This window comes from Notolepis coatsorum (genome assembly GCF_963971535.1).
Source record: "Notolepis coatsorum genome assembly, chromosome: 11".
Lineage (NCBI taxonomy): Eukaryota > Metazoa > Chordata > Actinopteri > Aulopiformes > Paralepididae > Notolepis > Notolepis coatsorum.
The window spans coordinates 53,683,667-53,703,999 of NC_140175.1; the positions used below are offsets into that span (position 1 = coordinate 53,683,667).

Consider the following 20,333-nt stretch of genomic DNA (forward strand, 5'->3'; position numbering starts at 1 on the left):
GGATCCACTTCAGTAGAATCTACACCACAATGTAGTTTGACCTGTTCAGTGACTGGATCACTGGAGTCTGTAGACGTCTGCTTTCCCCAACGGTCTCTCTGAAGTCACAACACAGAAAGGGACACAGAGGAGTTATTTATCCTGGGGTGTTTAGATGAAGGACTGTCTGTCCCCCAGGCGTTTTCAGGGTGACACATGCTGACACAGGAGGCGAGGCATGGGGACAGGGGGGAAGGGACAGAGAGAAGAGGGCAGGTCTCCCAGCAGACCACCCGTGGGTCCCTGGGGTGAGAACTCATCTTTCACAGTAGTGCAACGTCACGTTCTTGGACACGCCTTCCCCTCCAAATGCCCACGCCTGTAACTCCAACTTATCCTCCTCCTCCTCCTCCCCACACCTCTCCTCCTCCCCACACCTCTCTGCGTCCTCGTACAGGCTGGGCTCCTCCACAGAGGTCTCCAGGGTGAGGTTGTAGCTGCTGCTGAAGGCCTGGGACTCGCTGTACTCGTAGATGGTGGGCAGGCTGCTGCGCAGGCCGAAGCGCCGTCGCAGAGCCACCAGGAGGGGCTGAGGGACGGTGAAGATGTCCACGTTGTTGCCCATGTCGACCCAGGCCAGGCAGGGGAACTTCCCGGGGTCCTTCACCACCTCCATCAGGTCCTTGAGGACGGCGACCGTCAGCCGGTTGCCGTTGACCGCCAGCGTGGTCAGCTTAGGCAGGCAGCCCAGGAAAGGCAGCAGCAGACGCAGGCTGTCGTCCTGCAGCTCTGTGAAGCTGAGGTCCACGGCAGACACCATCTCGCTGGTGCTCTGAAGGTAGTAGGCCACACGGTGGACGTCACGACCTGACAGGGGTATCCCCGACAGGTTGACCACATCGCTGGACAGCTTCTTCTTCAGAGTGGTCTTCAGACTGGGAGGGAGAGAGAGAGAGGGCGGGGGGGTTAGGAACAATGTACATCGTAGGACGTAGGATGGTAGGATTTGGTTTATACATTGGATTGTCTATTTCATATAGAAACAAACGTGAAAAAAGAACAATATAAAATCCAAATCATCAGGTAAAAAAACCTTTATTGACGGAGATCAGAGAAAAGTTTATTATCGAGAGTATAGATGTGTTGTTGTCATTCCCCTGGTCAAATGTTACAGAGGGCTCAGGGCTACAAGAGACACTGTAGACACTATGTCAGCAATCTGTGTGTTTATGTGAAGAATAGTGGCCACCTTGGTAGCAGCTAACAGGATCTGAATAAAGACGCTTCCCTGTCAACTGATGTCAACAAATGTTCATATCAAGGACCACAGACATGAGCACACAAAACCCCATGGACCCCCCACCTGTGAAAATGTTTGTCATTAGACTTAGTGTGAAATTGCCAAACTAGAGGGTAACCGCATAAAGAGTGAAACCTGTGTTCAACTACTTTTCAGACTTTTGCCGAGTTTGAATAAGAGCTAGTAATAGTTTGTTTGTTTTGGCTTTTCTCTGAGGGCTGTGGGTGTTTGGGTCACGAGCAGATAATAGGGACTCTTAAGTTGTTTGTAACGAACGGAATAACCACTAAACTAAGGTCCTGAGAGCGGCTGAGAGGAAGTATAGAAAGTCACGCCTCACTGCTGACATCGACACATATCACAACCTCTTGTTAACATTCTCCAAAACCATTACTAATGCCAAAGCTTCTTTCTTTCACCATAGGATCGAGGCTTCTGCCAAGAATCTTCGCAAACTGCATGCTACCATGTCCTCCCTCCCCCCCACCCCCTCCTCCCTCATCTTTCTCTGCCGAAGACTTTGCGATCTTCTTTGAGGAAAAAGTGGAGAACATCCGCAGCTCATTCTCCCAACCCCCACCCATTCCAAACACTGAATCGAGAACCTCATCCTTCACTCTGTCATCTTTCTCTCCCATTACAGAAGCCAAGACCCTGACACTGGTAACGTCGAACCGTCCGACTACATGCCAGCTGGACCAGCTACCCTCCCCACTCCTCCAGACCATAGCACCAGACATTGTCCCATTCCTAACTGCAACCATCAACTCCTCACTCAACTCGGGGGTGGTCCCCACCTCCCTAAAACAAGCCAGAGTCACGCCCCTCATAAAAAAACCAACCCTGAACCCCACCGTCATAGGCAACTATCGTCCTGTCTCTCTTCTCTCCTTCCTTTCTAAAACACTTGAACGTGCTGTATCCAACCAACTTACTGCTTATCTCTTACAGAATGATCTCCTAGACCCTAATCAGTCTGGCTTCCGGACTGGCCACTCCACAGAAATGGCCCTCATTATGGTTTTAACATGAAATCGAATCTTCAGTTACAGCTTTAGAATAAATAATAATACAAATAAAACCTCATCACATCATGCAGTTCTGTCTCGACTGTCGTTCGACACTGGGTGTTGTACAGAGCAGACAATGCAACATTTGAAAAGTATTCAAATGTAGCACTTGTCTAGCGTCTTGATCATTTTCTTAAACCCCTCGTTTTGAACGGTGTTGATTGACTTGATGGATCTGACGATGCACTGTATAACGTTTGCGTTATTGAGGCTTGTGTGGTCTGACGGCTGGGATTTTGTGATGTGGTTGTCCTTCATTGCTAAATCATATTCGACTTTATGGTGACGTTTGAGGTAGTTGTAGAGGTTGGTCGTGTTACCTTGCGTTGCTGCGATGGTGCCAAAGCATTGTAGGACTCCTCCTTGTACATCATCGTCGGGTTTAATTAAACCCGAAAAAGTTCCATACACTGGAATATGCTCCTTTTTTCGGTATAAGCACAGTAGTGGATACATCAGCTACCCTAGTTACCCCTCAGCTACCCTGTTCTTTTGCTAGCCCCACTTTTGTTGTGGCTTCCCCTGCTGGCTTGGCCCAGTACTTTTTGTTTGTTGCCTTGTTTTGTTCCCCTGCCACTCTGTCTGTATTTTAGGGTCGCCGGGTGGCTCCCGTGGAGGGGGGGGTACTGTGAGGTTTTGTTCCGCTGCTCACCTACTCGCTCTGTTCCTTTAAGCCTACTCGCTCTTTCCTTTAGTTTCTGCTAATCAATTCCCTGTCTCCTCACTTCACTAGCCCCCACCCTCGCGTTCGTTTGCTCTCAGCAGCCACACCCTTGGACTACCTGTCATTATGTGTTTGATTGGTCTGGTGCCGAACACACACTTTTAGTTCAAGTATCAATTGATTGATTGAATTGATTGAAAAGTGTATTAACAGATTGCAGAATGGGTACAGTACAGTACATCTCAATACATACAATTGTTAAGGGGATGCAGACCAGAGAAAGACTTTCGTCTTGTTTCCACCAGGGTCCCCCATTTTCAATTCATCATAACATATATGACATACATGACATACAGATAGACAGTACTGCTACATCTATACATTTATGACATATCAGATTTGCAAATACAGTACTGTTTGTGATACAAAAGTGTCCAGAAAAGGAGTGTATATACATTTGGCGTAGAAACTGTACATTGGAGGAGGTTGGTGGGGTGGGGTTGGGTGAGGGCTGTACATTGGAGGTGGGGGGGGTTGGGTAGGGGACACACACACATTTTACACTGTACATTGGAATGTTGACAAAGCCTTACTTGGTCATTTACTGTACAACTAGGTTAGGACATTTGTAGGGGCCAGTTTCGAATTGCAGTCTCACGTAGGTGTTTTTTGAGAGTGTTTTTGAAGGTGGGTAGTGATTCACATTCCTTTACAGCTTTAGGCAGGGCGTTCCACATTGATGTGGCATAATTGCGAAACGTGTTTAGTCCCTTGTTTGAGCCGAATCTGGGTTTTACATGATTTGTGGAGCTCCCTCTGGTGTTGTGATCGTGGTATTCACTGACCTTTGGGAAGTATTTTGACATGTACATGGGTACCTTGGTCGCGTAGTGTATCTTGTAGACCAGGCCCATTGCAAGTTGCTGTACTCTGTTGTCTACTCTAAGCCATCCTAGGTTGTCAAAGTGGGCAGGGGTGAGGTGGGTTCTAGGAGTCAGGTCAAGTAGTAGTCTGACTAGCTTGTTTTGAGATGTTTGTAATTTGTTTTTTAGTGCCTTTGAGGTGCTTTGGTACCATGAGGTGCAAGCATAGTCGTAGTACCCTTGAATGAGTGCTCCTGCTAGAGTCTTCAGGGTATTCTTGTTTACCAGAGAGGAGATCCGGTACAAGAATCGCGTTCGTTGGTTGACTTTTTTTATTACATTGGATGCCATTTTGTCACAGGAAAGATTAGCCTCTAGGATGGAACCCAGGTAGGTAATTTCATCTTTCCTTGTGATAATATTGTCACCCACTGTAACCGAGAAGCCGTCGGTCTTGCTGAGTTTGTTATTTGAACCGAAGAGAATGGACTCTGTTTTGCCCATGTGTAATGATAGTTTGTTGTCGGCGAGCCATATGCAGATTTTGCCTAGTTCCGAGCTGAGGGCTTTTTCAACCTGTAACTTGTTCTTGTCAGAGACCAGCAGGGCTGAGTCGTCCGCAAACAGGAACAAGTTGCAGTCACAAGCTGACGACATGTCATTTGCATAAATTAGGAATAGTAGCGGTCCTAGTATGCTTCCTTGTGGAACACCACAGCTCACTGTGAGGGGGGGGGATAGGGTACCGTTTACTTCCACCATCTGTTCCCTCCCCTCCAGGTAGGATTGTATCCAGCTCACTGATAAACTATCAAAACCAATTGCTTTTAGCTTGTCAATCAGAATGGTGTGATTGACAGTGTCGAAGGCCTTTTGTAGGTCCAGCATGACCATGCCGCAGTATTTGCCCGCGTCCACCTCTTGTTTGATGTGGTCGTTCAAGTAGAGAAGGCATGTGTCAGTGGAGTGGACCTACGCACCTGAGGTTTATTCTAATTAGCACCCCTGTGGGCTTTAAGTACCTGGCTCTTCCCCTCTGTCCCTTGTCGGGTCGTGCCCGTATCATTCCGTATCATATCTCTATCACCAAGACTCCTTCGGGAGGTTCTCTGTCTGTTTTGCTGCTTTCATCTCCGGCGTGAGATGCACTCTAGCCTTCGCCTCCTGTCTCCGTTTGCCTGAAAGGAGACACTGGACTGCGCTCTCTAAGACTTCCACGGGAGGTATTTCAGTGTTCCACTTCAGACCTCCGCGCAGCAGACGTCCAGGCGCGCATCCAGACCTCCGCGCAGCAGACGCCCAGACGCGCATCCAGACCTCCGCGCAGCAGACGCGCTCTTCACTCCAGACGCGCATCGCTTCCTAATACTCTACGGGAGGATGCGTCTCTCCGAGCCGGCGCGCTCTTCCGCGCAGATGCGCATCCAGACCTCCGCGCAGCAGACGCGCTCTTCACTCCAGACGCGCATCGCTTCCTAATACTCTACGGGAGGATGCGTCTCTCCGAGCCGGCGCGCTCTTCCGCGCAGACGCGCTCTCCACTCCAGACCTCCGCGCAGCAGATGCGCTCTCCGTACCGGCGCGTATTCAAAGCAGACGCGCACCATCCAGACCTCCGAGCCTGGCGCGCTCTTCCGCGCAGACGCACTCCAGATGCGTCCTCCGTACCGGCGCGTACTCCAAGCAGTCGCGCACCACTCAGACCTCCGCGCCAGATGCGCCCTCCGTACCGGTGCGTACTCCAAGCAGTCGCGCACCACTCAGACCTCCGCTTGGACACCCGGTTCCCCGTGGCGACGCGCTCGCCCCGTTTTGATCCTACTCTCTTTACGCACAGCGCCTGGGTGAGTTTTTATGACTGTCTTTTATCCTATTCGTTTTTCGTGTGTTTTAAGGACACTGAAGAGATCCAGCTTTTTGTCAGACTGTCACTCACCCAGCGTCAGCTTTTTGGACTGTTCATTAGGATAATATTTGGCCTTAACATCGCTCACTGTGTGTATACACACCGAAGATATTATCACTTGGATTTGTGTTTGGGACGTTACTCACAGTGTGTTTACACACCGAAGATATTATCACTTGGATTTGTGTTTGGGACGTTACTCACAGTGTGTATATACACCGAAGATTCTGTCACTTGGATTACTCTGTTTTTGGGACAAGTCACCTCTCCTGTCACCTGCTCTGTTTCCCCATTGTACTCTGAGCTAACCCACTCCCTCTCTCCCTCTCGGTCCCGTTTACCCACCTCGGAGATCTGCCGAGAGAAGTCTGCAGAGCGGCTCTGATGTACCCACCTGCTTCCCCAGACTAACCATCCCGGGAGAAGCTGCAGAGCAGCAACATTCATTAATGCTTGTATCCCAGGCGTTGTCTGTTTTCTCTGTCCCAGTATGCAGCTCCAGCCCTCGCCCTGTTTCCAAGGCCTTACCCTGTTTTTCTCTAGTCCTCCTAGTCCTCCCTGTCTAGTCCTTCCAGTCCTCCCTCTCCCCAGCCCGCCTCCGCGGGCCTCTGTCCCTGTTTTCCCCACTCAAGTCCTCCTAGTCCTCCCTGTCCCCAGCCCGCCTCCGCGGGCCTCTGTCCCTGTTCTCCCCTCTCTAGTCCTCCCTGTCCTGTCCTCCTAGTCCTCCCTGTTTCCTGCCTTGTCCCTTGCCCCGGCCCTGTTCCGTTAGCCTTCCCTTAGCCTTCCCCTTAGCCAGCTCGCCTCTTAAAGGCACTGTACCTTCCCTTCTTGTTATCCAGTAATTTGTGTTCTCCCTTAAAGGGACAGTGCCGTTTTTCTTTGTTATTCAATAAATGCCCAGTTCTTGGCTTACTCTCATACCTGTCTTGTGTTGTGCGATTGGGGTCGGTTACAAACCATAACAGTACGACCCAACCAATCGACGACCCCAGCCAGCACAGACGGTGTGGTTGAGTTTGCCTTTTTTTCTTGTTCCCTCTAGTTCCCTTGTTAGCTTCCCTGTTAGCCCTGTTAGCTCCCCTGTTAGCCCTGTTAGCTTCCCTGTTAGCCCAGTTGGCTCCCCTGCAGCTTGTTAGGCCTCTACTACCAGCATGGCCCCTGTCTGCTAGCTTTGCCCCGGCTGCTAGCACAGCCTCTATGTTAATGCAGCCCTTGCTGCTGGCATAGGCCCTGTAGCTAGCCATGCCCAGGCAGCTAACCCAGTCCCTCAGCAGGGCCCCTGTCTGCTAGCTTAGCCCCGGCTGCTAGCACAGCCTCTATGTTAATGCAGCCCTTGCTGCTGGCATAGGCCCTGTAGCTAGCCATGCCCAGGCAGCTAACCCAGTCCCTCTGCATGGCCCCAGTCTGCTAGCTTAGCCCCGGCTGCTAGCACAGCCTCTATGTTAATGCAGCCCTTGCTGCTGGCATGGGCCCTGTAGCTAGCCATGCCCAGGCAGCTAACCCAGTCCCTCTGCATGGCCCCAGTCTGCTAGCTTAGCCCCGGCTGTTAGCACAGCCTCTATGTTAATGCAGCCCTTGCAGCTAGCATAGGCCCTGTAGCTAGCCATGCCCAGGCAGCTAACCCGGTCCCTCTGCATGGCCTCCACTTTTTGTGTAGCTTTCCCACTGCTAGGACTGCCCTTTCAGCTAGCAAGGTCAGTTTTCCCACTGCTAGGACTGCCCTTTCAGCTAGCAAGGTCAGTTTTCCCACTGCTAGGACTGCCCTTTCAGCTAGCAGGGTCAGTTGTTTCCCCACTGCTAGGACTGCCCTTTCAGCTAGCAAGGTCAGTTTTTCCCACTGCTAGGACTGCCCTTTCAGCTAGCAGGGTCAGTTTTTCTCCCACTGCTAGGACTGCCCTTTCAGCTAGCAAGGTCAGTTTTTTCCCACTGCTAGGACTGCCCTTTCAGCTAGCAGGGTCGGTTTTCCCACTGCTAGGACTGCCCTTTCAGCTAGCAGGGTCAGTTTTCCCACTGCTAGGACTGCCCTTTCAGCTAGCAGTGTCAGTTTTTCTCCCACTGCTAGGACTGCCCCTTCAGCTAGCAAGGTCAGTTTGCTCCCTCTGCTAGGACTGCCCTTTCAGCTAGCAGGGTCAGTTTTCCCACTGCTAGGTCTGCCCTTTCAGCTAGCAGTGTCAGTTTTTCTCCCACTGCTAGGACTGCCCCTTCAGCTAGCAAGGTCAGTTTGCTCCCTCTGCTAGGACTGCCCCTTCAGCTAGCAAGGTCAGTTCCCCACAGCTAGGACTGTCCTTCCAGCTAGCTTGTTCTCTCATGCTGGTCCAGCCCTGTCTGCCAGCCTAGCTCCGGCAGCTAGCGCAGCCTCTATGTTAATGTAGCAGTACAGCTAGCATGGGCCCTGTGGCTATCAGTGCCCTGGCAGCTACCCTTTCCCTCTGCTAGCCCCTTCCCTGTTCCCCTCTCCAGTGCCCCTGTTTCCAGCCCTGTATGCTAGCCTAGCTCCGGCAGCTAGCGCAGCCTCTATGTTAATGTAGCAGTACAGCTAGCATGGGCCCTGTAGCTATCAGTGCCCTGGCAGCTACCCTTTCCCTCTGCTAGCCCCTTCCCTGTTCCCCTCTCCAGTGCCCCTGTTTCCAGCCCTGTATGCTAGCCTAGCTCCGGCAGCTAGCGCAGCCTCTATGTTAATGTAGCGGTACAGCTAGCATAGGCCCTGTAGCTATCAGTGCCCTTGGCTGTTACCCCTCAGCTCCTCTAGTTACCCCTCTGCTCCTCTGGTTACCCCTCAGCTACCATGGTTACCCCTCAGCTACCCTAGTTACCCCTCAGCTACCCTGTTCTTTTGCTAGCCCCACTTTTGTTGTGGCTTCCCCTGCTGGCTTGGCCCAGTACTTTTTGTTTGTTGCCTTGTTTTGTTCCCCTGCCACTCTGTCTGTATTTTAGGGTCGCCGGGTGGCTCCCGTGGAGGGGGGGGTACTGTGAGGTTTTGTTCCGCTGCTCACCTACTCGCTCTGTTCCTTTAAGCCTACTCGCTCTTTCCTTTAGTTTCTGCTAATCAATTCCCTGTCTCCTCACTTCACTAGCCCCCACCCTCGCGTTCGTTTGCTCTCAGCAGCCACACCCTTGGACTACCTGTCATTATGTGTTTGATTGGTCTGGTGCCGAACACACACTTTTAGTTCAAGTATCAATTACCTTCACGCACCTGAGGTTGATTCTAATTAGCACCCCTGTGGGCTTTAAGTACCTGGCTCTTCCCCTCTGTCCCTTGTCGGGTCGTGCCCGTATCATTCCATATCATATCTCTATCACCAAGACTCCTTCGGGAGGTTCTCTGTCTGTTTTGCTGCTTTCATCTCCGGCGTGAGATGCACTCTAGCCTTCGCCTCCTGTCTCCGTTTGCCTGAAAGGAGACACTGGACTGCGCTCTCTAAGACTTCCACAGGAGGTATTCCAGTGTTCCACTTCAGACCTCCGCGCAGCAGACGTCCAGGCGCGCATCCAGACCTCCGCGCAGCAGACGCCCAGACGCGCATCCAGACCTCCGCGCAGCAGACGCGCTCTTCACTCCAGACGCGCATCGCTTCCTAATACTCTACGGGAGGATGCGTCTCTCCGAGCCGGCGCGCTCTTCCGCGCAGATGCGCATCCAGACCTCCGCGCAGCAGACGCGCTCTTCACTCCAGACGCGCATCGCTTCCTAATACTCTACGGGAGGATGCGTCTCTCCGAGCCGGCGCGCTCTTCCGCGCAGACGCGCTCTCCACTCCAGACCTCCGCGCAGCAGATGCGCTCTCCGTACCGGCGCGTATTCAAAGCAGACGCGCAGCCTCTATGTTAATGTAGCGGTACAGCTAGCATAGGCCCTGTAGCTATCGTGCATCTCACGCCGGAGATGAAAGCAGCAAAACAGACAGAGAACCTCCCGAAGGAGTCTTGGTGATAGAGATATGATACGGAATGATACGGGCACGACCCGACAAGGGACAGAGGGGAAGAGCCAGGTACTTAAAGCCCACAGGGGTGCTAATTAGAATAAACCTCAGGTGCGTGAAGGTAATTGATACTTGAACTAAAAGTGTGTGTTCGGCACCAGACCAATCAAACACATAATGACAGGTAGTCCAAGGGTGTGGCTGCTGAGAGCAAACGAACGCGAGGGTGGGGGCTAGTGAAGTGAGGAGACAGGGAATTGATTAGCAGAAACTAAAGGAAAGAGCGAGTAGGCTTAAAGGAACAGAGCGAGTAGGTGAGCAGCGGAACAAAACCTCACAATCACTCTCCCTCACCACCGGGATTTTCTTCAGTGTCGCTAATTTCTTTCTTTTTTCTTTAGCTGTTTACTCAGCTGAGTAGCCTAGGGGGGGGGGGCATTGTGGGGAGGGCAGTGAGCGCTGTGTGAGTGAGGAAGAGAGAATAAGGAGCGAGTGTTTTTAATGCAATTGATCTCCATTTTGACGCAAATGCAAATACATCAGAATCGCCGTCATTTAGAAATGAGATCGCATAGGTCTATGAATCAAGATCGCGGTCTTTTTACGATTAATCGCGCAGCCCTACGGCAGTCCCATGGCTACCCAATCCCGGCAATGTGATACCTCTGCTGGTGGCTTAATGCCGGAACAACAATGGCCCCTCATTCCCTGTTCGTACCTTTCATACAGAACTGGGAGGCGGAACAGCGGTGCAACAGAAGGGACCACTGTGTTATGGTGCCTTGTTTACAAGCTCTGTGTTACATCTGTGAAGCAAGATGATAACGAGGCCGGAACGAGCCGCTCCGTGTTGACAGTGAGTTTTTCTGGGTGAGTGAAGACAAACCATGTTTCCTTTATGAGTCTGTGTTTATTGATCTGCAGGAGACTGGGAATGAGGACTCTGTGGAGGCTGTTCAATACAGACTCACAACCCCACAGACACCTTGGAAATGTGATACATGCTAAATAAAGACAATAGAGAGACTAGCCTCCAGTGGTTCCACTGCTTTCCAGAGAGCCTAAGGTGGGAGTATTGTGTGTGTGTGTGTGTGTGTGTGTGTGGAGGGGGGGGGGGGGGGGGTCATGCAGGGTACATTTGGACTCTTTGATAGTTTGTTGTGTTTAGTTTTTCATAGCTTTTCCTTGACTACAGTTTCACATGGTACACAGACCATGGCACGCTCATTATTGGAATGTTCACCACATTGCCATAGCAACATAGTCAATTAGGCAGGCAGTGTCACCGCCCCGTGTTTTCGACCCGTCTGATTTCCCCGGTCCTGATGGATTCCTTGAGAAACATCAGATCAGGCATGTGGCTACGTGATAAGAGACTGCTGTTTGCTGAACACACACACACACACACACACACACACACACACACACACACACACACACACACACACACACACACACACACACACACACACACACACACACACACACACACACACACACACACACACACACACACACACACACACACACACACACACACACACACACACACACACACACACACACAAACTTAGGAAGTGTTGCAAATTAGGACAACAATGTTGCAACTTAGGAAGTGTTGTTTTTATAGTTTTAAGTAACACACATTATTCTCAAAATGTTACAAAGCGTGTACAAGGTCTAATGGCAGCTCAACAATAAACAAAAAAATAGGCAATTTCTATCCATACAGGAGCCTTATGCAACAAGGCTTATTTCAACTTTAACTTAATCGATTAACAAGCACAAAATAAATCAGCAACTGTCTTCTGATCTCGGAGACCAGCAGGTTTCTGTGTTGCCTGGTAAAACAACTGTGGCTAATCTGTCCCGGAGGGAACGACCAGACAGAACATTCTCTGGGAACCAGAGAGGGGGCGGACACTGTGGAGCTCTATTTAGAAGCCTTATGCAAGGAAAAGACATACAATATCAGGTTGAAATGTTCCTCAGGGAGATCAGAAATTAAAGCACTTGGGGAGGACTGCTTTAGAGTTTAATAAGCAGGAGAAACCCTGGTGCCTCTCATACAGAGCAGATCATTTGCACATCGGATGTTAAGGGCTATTTTGTATGGAGATGAGGCTTGGTCTCTCCGTGATCTCACACCCAGACTCTGACCTAAGCACTCCCTCTTTCCAAAGTCACTTCACTAGCTTCAGTTGGATTTCATTGATGAATTGCACCAATTCATATACAATATAAATTAACTCGTAACCTAGCAACACGGTGTCACAGCTACATTCCGTCCTACAGAATATTAGAAAAACAGCAAAAAAAACAAGAGTTTGATATTAACTACATTGTTAATAGAACTGCCTTTGCCATAGTGCTTGGGAGCATTGCCAATATCTCATGGTACATTTTCATCATCCATTAGAAGTATCCGTCGGCTGGATGTGGGCGGATTCAATGGTCTGGATCCAGGCAAGTGCAATACAGTATTACTTAAAACATACAGCTATAACGGATTATACTGTGTACTAACTGAGCTGTTACAGTCATTAGCAGTTATTACATTAGTTTATAAGAGTAGTTAGGATACTGGGTGGCTGGGTGGCGCAGCGGACTAAGCGCTCGTCACCAACGCGAGAGACACTGGTATCGAATCCGGCTGTCAGCGTTGCCTCCAGCTTGGCCGGCCGTCATACTGGCTCAATTGGCAGAGTCAGCGGGAGGGAAGCCGGTGGGTGGTAATCTGGTCGTTGTAAACAGCGACTCCTACAGGTCGGTCAGGGCGCCTGCACAGCAAGGAAGGGAGATGGTGAGGGTAGTGTGACCTCCCACATGTTACACCTCACCAATGAGAGTCCGCGCTGGCAGGTGAAAAGAAGTGACTGGCTGACTCCGCATGTATCGGAGGGGACATGTGATAGTATCTATCAACCCTCCCTAGACCGAGCAGTGGGGGGCACATGCGAGCAACAACCAGGAAGGGGAGGGGGGAATTGGCATGACGACTAAATTGGGATGGGAGAAAAACACAGAAAAACAGGAGGAGAAAAAGTGGATACAAAAAAGAGTAGTTAGGATACTGATATAGGACATTATAATATATTGTGTATATTAACACTTTGTATGCCACTCACAGCTTTTCTCGGGTTTACGCCCCGACCGTTGAATGCCACGGTCACGAGTATTCTCTGGTGTTTATTTTTTTATTAGCGATCTGAAATCATATTGCATCACGCGAGCCTACCGTTGGAGATCCAGGGACCGCCGGCGCTCAGATGTGAAAAAAGCGCCCCTATCGTCTCCCAGATGGTAAATCACCCTTTTGGAATGGACTCAATGAAAGTGAATGGGAGAACGGATTTCTGACTCCACATTTTACTTCTCACTGATGCAGCCGGGGTCTACCAGAGTTCATTCTGGAGCCTCTGAGCCGTGCGGATCATGTGTTATACTGTACACACGATGGATCAATACATTTATCGATTTTTTCGAATGGCGATCGGAAATTGGAATAAACCATTTGGATACCATCTGACCTCAGGTAAGGAATCTATGTTATCAGTGTTAGGATAATCAGACTCGTTTTCACGGATATATAAGCGTTTATGTGATATGTGATATGGCTGTTTTGACTGTAAAAGCCATGAGGAAATAAGAGCAGCGATTATCAGCGCACGGCACGAGCGTGCGTGCGCACACATATACTATCGATCATCTAGCGTTTATTTGAAAACGATTCATAAATAGGCCGACAAATGACAACGTTCTGGAATATTCCAGTAAAAGGCGATTATCATAGGCATGGGTTGTTTTTCCCCGGAAAACGGGTGATTTTCAAAATGCTATCAAACGGAAATGAAGCGATAAAAATACAATCTGCCTTGCCAATGTTGACTGGAAAATGAGTCTTTTAGAAGCGACTGGCAGATTAGATACATAGCCATAATTTAAAACATAGATTAGGCGATATTAACGTTAACATTGGCCGTGGATGGTGGCATTCAACGGGGTAAAAAGGAAAACACGGCAGGCACTGAAAGTGTTAATAACTACACTTTTACTGCATTGCATTATTCAGATATGATGTGTATATTATTAACTACAATTATACTGTATTGAGTTATTCAGATATTGTGTATATTATTAACTGCAGGATGGCTGGTATTATGGTATATCTGAGTATAACTGCAGAGTACATTTCAGTGAGCCTCAGTCAGGGCTATGGGTCCAAAAATGAACTATCCCTTTAAAGGCCAACTTGCAGGTTAAACCCTATTGATCAATTATGGGTAGTTTACATCATTGGTATCTAATTTCATTATTTATTTTTTTCCATTTGACGCCAGAAATGCCACAGAAAGGGTTAAAAAGGTCCATGCACGAATAACATGCACAAGCAAATTAAAAAGCTTATCAGACGCTAGTAGGGCCGTGACGTCACTTCAGGTGCATATTAAAAAGCCAGCCCCTGGCTTGCACATCGCAGTCAAAGAAGGTGCTACACTTCAGGCAACTTTCACCTTCCTCTGAACCACTACAAGGAGTTTGACTTGCGCGGAAAAGCCATTTCCTTGATCCAAATGGACGCCTTACAAGACGAAAATGGGTTTAATCGTCGGAGAGAATTTGATGGACCAGCTCCATACAATTTCGAGCCTGTTAGGCAGGAGATACCAGCAGCAGATGCCTCTGTCAGACCTCGATATCGCCAGGAGATGGTCTGACATACTTCTGTCTACATACTCTGCAATACCTGGCCAGGGTACTCCTGGGTCCTAGTGCCCCCCATGTTACACTATGTTTTTTTTTTATCCACTTTTTCTCCCATTTTCTATATTTTCTCCCATCCCAATTTCGTATCATCCAATTCAACCCTCCCCTGTCACGGACGCTGTTTCTTGCCTCCCACAAGCTGGCTGCAATGTGGACTAAGTCATACATAGCACAAGTCCCCTCCGGTACTTGAGGTAACAGCAGTCGCATCTTTTCACCTGCGCAGCTCGATCTCTCAGTGGCGAGGAGTAACGCGTGGGAGGCTCACGCTGCCCCCGACACTTCCTGATTCTACTGCGCAGGCGCACCAACCGACCTGTAGGAGTCGCTGTCCACAACGCCCGATCCCCACCCATCAGTTTCCCACCCCCTAATACGGCCAATGTGTATTAGTACGGACGACCAGCTAAACTGAAAGCAAATGTGGAGCGCTGGGCTCGAACTGACGAGCCCAGCGTCTCCAGCATTTCGTGGCGAGCGCCTTGCCCACTACGCCACGTAGCCGCCCTCCATGTTACACTATGTTATGCACATGTATTTTATATGTTAATAAAATTGCATTTATCTATAGTCCTCCTAATACTGTCACTGTTTGATGTCACAAAGAAGAGTGTATCCGAAAGCGGTCTACAACATTTGTAACAGGTGATGAAAAAGTAAACAAATTATTAACTGTAGTAGACATTTGTTAATGATGAATAGGCTTCACTTCAGATTAGGGCACACAATAGCATCTGCAAATTATTTATAGATGTTTTATGAATGTCTAAAAAATTCATTTGTTGAACATGAACAAATAAATGGAGGTACAGTATAGTAGTTTTTTCATTTCAATGTTTCAAAGCATCTACAAATGTGTTACTACACATTAAACAACATTATTTAATGATGAACAAATCAAGTACAAACAATGTTGATAATGAGTTATAAATAATGTAGAACTAATTTGTAAATGTTATACAAATATAGTTATAAATGATTTAATAATAATTTACGAATGTATATAAATGATTTGTTCATGATTAGTTCATTATCTACAAATACCTTATAAAAGTCTTATAACTGGGTGTTATTATAAAGTGTTACCCTCATTTCATATAAATCTATAGTTCATTAACGATGCAGCAGCTGATACTGTATCCTGCACACTCACACACATACACACGTGCGCGCTCCATACCGCGACAGAGATTTGCGACTCGAAATTATAATAATAAACTTTTATATAATCTCCCAAAATAAGATTAGATTAGATACAAATTTATTGTCATCATACAACACATGTACAATACAACAAAAATAAGTTTGGCATCCAACCAGAGTGCAAATGTAAGTACAATAGTAAAACATATATCAAGCCGTTTCTACACTGTCTCTTAGATATGCGCAAGCAATGTAATAAATAAATAAAACCAACAATAAATAATATAATAATAACAAGACGGTATATGGAATATTAATACCATATATTCCACTATACAGTAGCTATATCCGCACCCGTGGCGATCGGTTTAGTTCTTATTTATTTCGTTTGCAGTGTGTGTGTGTAATGCTCACAATGCCTCATTGAGTCAGGACTATAAATGCAAAACATAATTATTAATTATACAAATATTGTCATATTAATTATCATTATAATTATTTAATTCCACAGATGTCTGAAGTGATAGCAATCCTTAATGACTTGTCCCAAAGAAGGCTCTTCCAAACTCGGGTGCATGCCAATATATCGAGACAGTCGTATTTATTATCATTATAATTATTTAATTCCATGGATGTCTGTAGTATCGGCAATCCCCAATGACTTGTCCCAGAGAAAGCTGTTGAAACCACGGGTGCACACCGGTCTGTCCAATTTACAACTGCCTTTTCAAGTACGTAAATCCTACAAAGAATTTACAATACCAAGCCGTTCGAGAATGCCGAATAAGAACGTAAATCAAGTTACGAAGGGAATCCTTGGTAAGTTTTACGTACTGTATGTCCGTTCGAGAATGAGGACCCGTTTTACTCTTGGGTGTGGGGTAGCCATGCAGGGAAGTTAATAATTAATAAAAATAATGTGGTGTGTTGGATTTAGAAAAAACTAAAAACAAACATATCATATCCACAGATTCAAGGAAGTCGTATACAAGTGTTGAAAAGATGCTAAATATGTCACCTTTAAAATGCACTGTGTGAGATTTTAGAAATAAGGACCTTGTAGACTTGATCACGTAAAATGATGTTGGAATACACAAGTACTTTAGTGGTTGAGTCAGTCTTCAACTCAAATAATCATACAGTAAATGTACCACAATGCACAATAGGTGTTCTATTCATGATAAAGATATTGTCACTTGACAAAATTATTATTATTATTATTATTATTATATTATTATTATTATTATTATTATTATTATTATTATTATTATTATTATTATTATTATTATTATTATTATTATTATTATTATTATTATTATTATTATTATTATTATTATTATTATTATATTGTCTCACAGCTTTGGCAGTTCTTTTTTATTACTCTTCACTTTCTTCAGGAAAAATAAATCTAATAAATAAGATGACACTGTTGAGATGGAGATGCATATTTTTTACATGTAAAGTGATTCAAAACAAGCCTCTATTTCTGCCAGGGGGCGTGCGATTAAAGATTAATTTGAAGGCTAGGTGGCAGCAGACTGCAAGACCGTCTGTATGTCACAGAGGAATGTGCTCAGGATCTGGGCTGGAGACCTGCAGCACAGTGAGAGATATGTTTTTTTTTGTGTTTTATTTTTTTATAATTTTTTAAACATAACATCAAATTAGACAAACAAGCATTAACAGTAAACATCCAATGAAATCACCATTTGAATCATTATAAATGTAGTATACAAGATATATACCTAATACTTGCTATCTAATACCCTACATACATATGCTCTTGCTCGCTCACCCCCCCCCCCGGACCCCCACTTGGATAATCCATCCATTTTCATTCGTTTCTAACCAGGCACTACAATTCATATGCTAGCTTTTATTCTCTCCAGTGAGAGATATGTGCAGGTATATACAGAATGTACCTATCACTGGGCATCCAGGGTATATACTCTCCTCTATCACTGGGCATCCTGGGTATATACTCTCCTCTATCACTGGGCATCCAGGGTATATACTCTCCTCTATCACTGGGCATCCAGGGTATATACCCTCCTCTATCACTGGGCATCCAGGGTATATACCCTCCTCTATCACTGGGCATCCAGGGTATATACTCTCCTCTATCACTGGGCATCCAGGGTATATACCCTCCTCTATCACTGGGCATCCAGGGTATATACTCTCCTCTATCACTGGGCATCCAGGGTATATACCCTCCTCTATCACTGGGCATCCAGGGTATATACTCTCCTCTATCACTGGGCATCCAGGGTATATACCCTCCTCTATCACTGGGCATCCAGGGTATATACTCTCCTCTATCACTGGGCATCCAGGGTATGAATGAATGAATGAAAACTTTATTTAACAGATTGCAGAATGGGTACAATACAGTACGGCTCAATACATACAATTGTTAAGGGGATGCAGACCTGAGAAAGACGTTTGTCTTGTTTCCATCAGGGTCCCCCATTTTCAATTCATATAGACATATATGACATACATGACATACAGATAGTCAGTACTGCTACATCTATACATTTATGACATACCAGATTTGCAAATACAGTACTGTTTGTGATACAGAAGGAGTCAAGAAAAGGGAGTATATACATTTGACGTAGAAACTGTACATTGGAGGAGGTTGGGTGGGGGGGGTTGGGTACATTGGGATATTGACAACCATACTGGGTAATTTACATTGGAGGTGGTTGGGGGGGGGGGGGGGGGGGGGGGGCGGGGGGCACACTGTATAAACAAGTAACACTGTACATTGAGGGGGGGGGGGGAGGAGACATTGTACAAACAAACACAATTGTACATTGAACTATTGACAAAACCATACTAGGTAAATTACTGTACATTGAGGGGGTTGGGTTAGGATATTTACAGGGGCCAGTGTTGAATTGCAGTCTCCCGTAGGTGTCCCTTGAGAGAGGTTTTGAAAGTGGGTAGTGATCCACATTCCTTTACAGCTTTGGGTAGGGCGTTCCACATTGATGTGGCATAATTGCGAAACGTGTTTAGTCCCTTATTTGAGCCGAATCTGGGTTTAACATGATTTGTGGAGCTCCCTCTGGTGTTGTGATCGTGGTATTCACTGACCTTTGGGAAGTATTTTGACATGTACATGGGTACCTTGGTCGTGTAGTGTATCTTGTAGACCAGGCCCATTGCAAGTTGTTGTACTCTGTCGTCTACTCTAAGCCATCCTAGGTTGTCAAAGTGGGCAGGGGTGAGGTGGGTTCTAGGAGTAAGGTCAAGCAGTAGTCTGACCAGTTTGTTTTGAGATGTTTGTAATTTTGTTTTTAGCGCCTTTGAGGTGCTTTGGTACCATGAGGTGCAAGCATAGTCGTAGTACCCCTGAATGAGTGCTCCTGCCAGAGTCTTCAGGGTGTTCTTGTTTACCAGAGAGGAGATCCGGTACAAGAATCGAGTTCGTTGGTTGACTTTTTTTATTACATTGGATGCCATTTTGTCACAGGAGAGATTAGCCTCTAGGATGGAACCCAGGTAGGTAATTTCATCTTTCCTTGTGACAATATTGTCACCCACTGTAACTGAGAAGCCGTCGGTCTTGCTGAGTTTGTTATTTGAACCGAAGAGAATGGACTCTGTTTTGCCCATGTGTAATGATAGTTTGTTATCAGCGAGCCATATGCAGATTCTGCCTAGTTCCGAGCTGAGGGTTTTTTCAACCTGTAACTTGTTCTTGTCAGAGACCAGCAGGGCTGAGTCGTCCGCAAACAGGAACAAGTTGCAGTCACAAGCTGACGACATGTCATTTGCATAAATTAGGAACAGTAGCGGTCCTAGTATGCTTCCTTGTGGAACACCACAGCTCACTGTGAGGGGGGGGGATAGGGTACCGTTTACCTCCACCATCTGTTCCCTCCCCTCAAGGTAGGATTGCATCCAGCTCACTGATAGACTATCAAAACCAATTGCTTTTAGCTTGTCAATCAGAATGGAGTGATTGACCGTGTCAAAGGCCTTTTGTAGGTCCAGCATGACCATGCCGCAGTATTTGCCTGCGTCCACCTCTTGTTTGATGTGGTCATTCAAATAGAGAAGGCATGTGTCAGTGGAGTGGGATGTTCTGAAGCCAGATTGGAATTCGTAGATTAGATTTTTTTCCGCTAGGTACTTTTCGACCTGTTCGTAGACTATTTTTTCCATGACTTTCGAGATGGAGGTGAGAATAGAAACAGGGCGGTAGTTGCCTGGGTCTAATTTGCTGCCCTTTTTGTGCAGAGGGGTCACCCTCGCAATTTTGAAGTCTATACTCTCCTCTATCACTGGGCATCCAGGGTATATACCCTCCTCTATCACTGGGCATCCAGGGTATATACCCTCCTCTATCACTGGGCATCCTGGGTATATACTCTCCTCTATCACTGGGCATCCTGGGTATATACTCTCCTCTATCACTGGGCATCCAGGGTATATACCCTCCTCTATCACTGGGCATCCTGGGTATATACCCTCCTCTATCACTGGGCATCCAGGGTATATACTCTCCTCTATCACTGGGCATCCTGGGTATATACCCTCCTCTATCACTGGGCATCCAGGGTATATACCCTCCTCTATCACTGGGCATCCTGGGTATATACTCTCCTCTATCACTGGGCATCCAGGGTATATAACCTCCTCTATCACTGGGCATCCTGGGTATATACCCTCTATCACTGGGCATCCAGTAGGGCTGCACG

The 20,333-nt window shown here is 47.1% G+C and overlaps 1 protein-coding gene across 1 annotated transcript in view; it reads right to left on the reverse strand.

Annotated features, from left to right (window-relative positions):
- Positions 1 to 295: 295 nt before the first annotated feature.
- lrrc75bb (leucine rich repeat containing 75Bb) overlaps positions 296 to 20,333 on the reverse strand; it is a gene marked incomplete at both ends in the record, with an annotated part of 225,207 nt that continues 205,169 nt past the window's right edge. Inside the window, one exon of the mRNA XM_084325512.1 lies at positions 296 to 914. Within this exon, the coding sequence (XP_084181638.1) occupies positions 296 to 914 (619 nt within the window). The remainder of the gene's footprint in view (positions 915 to 20,333) is intronic.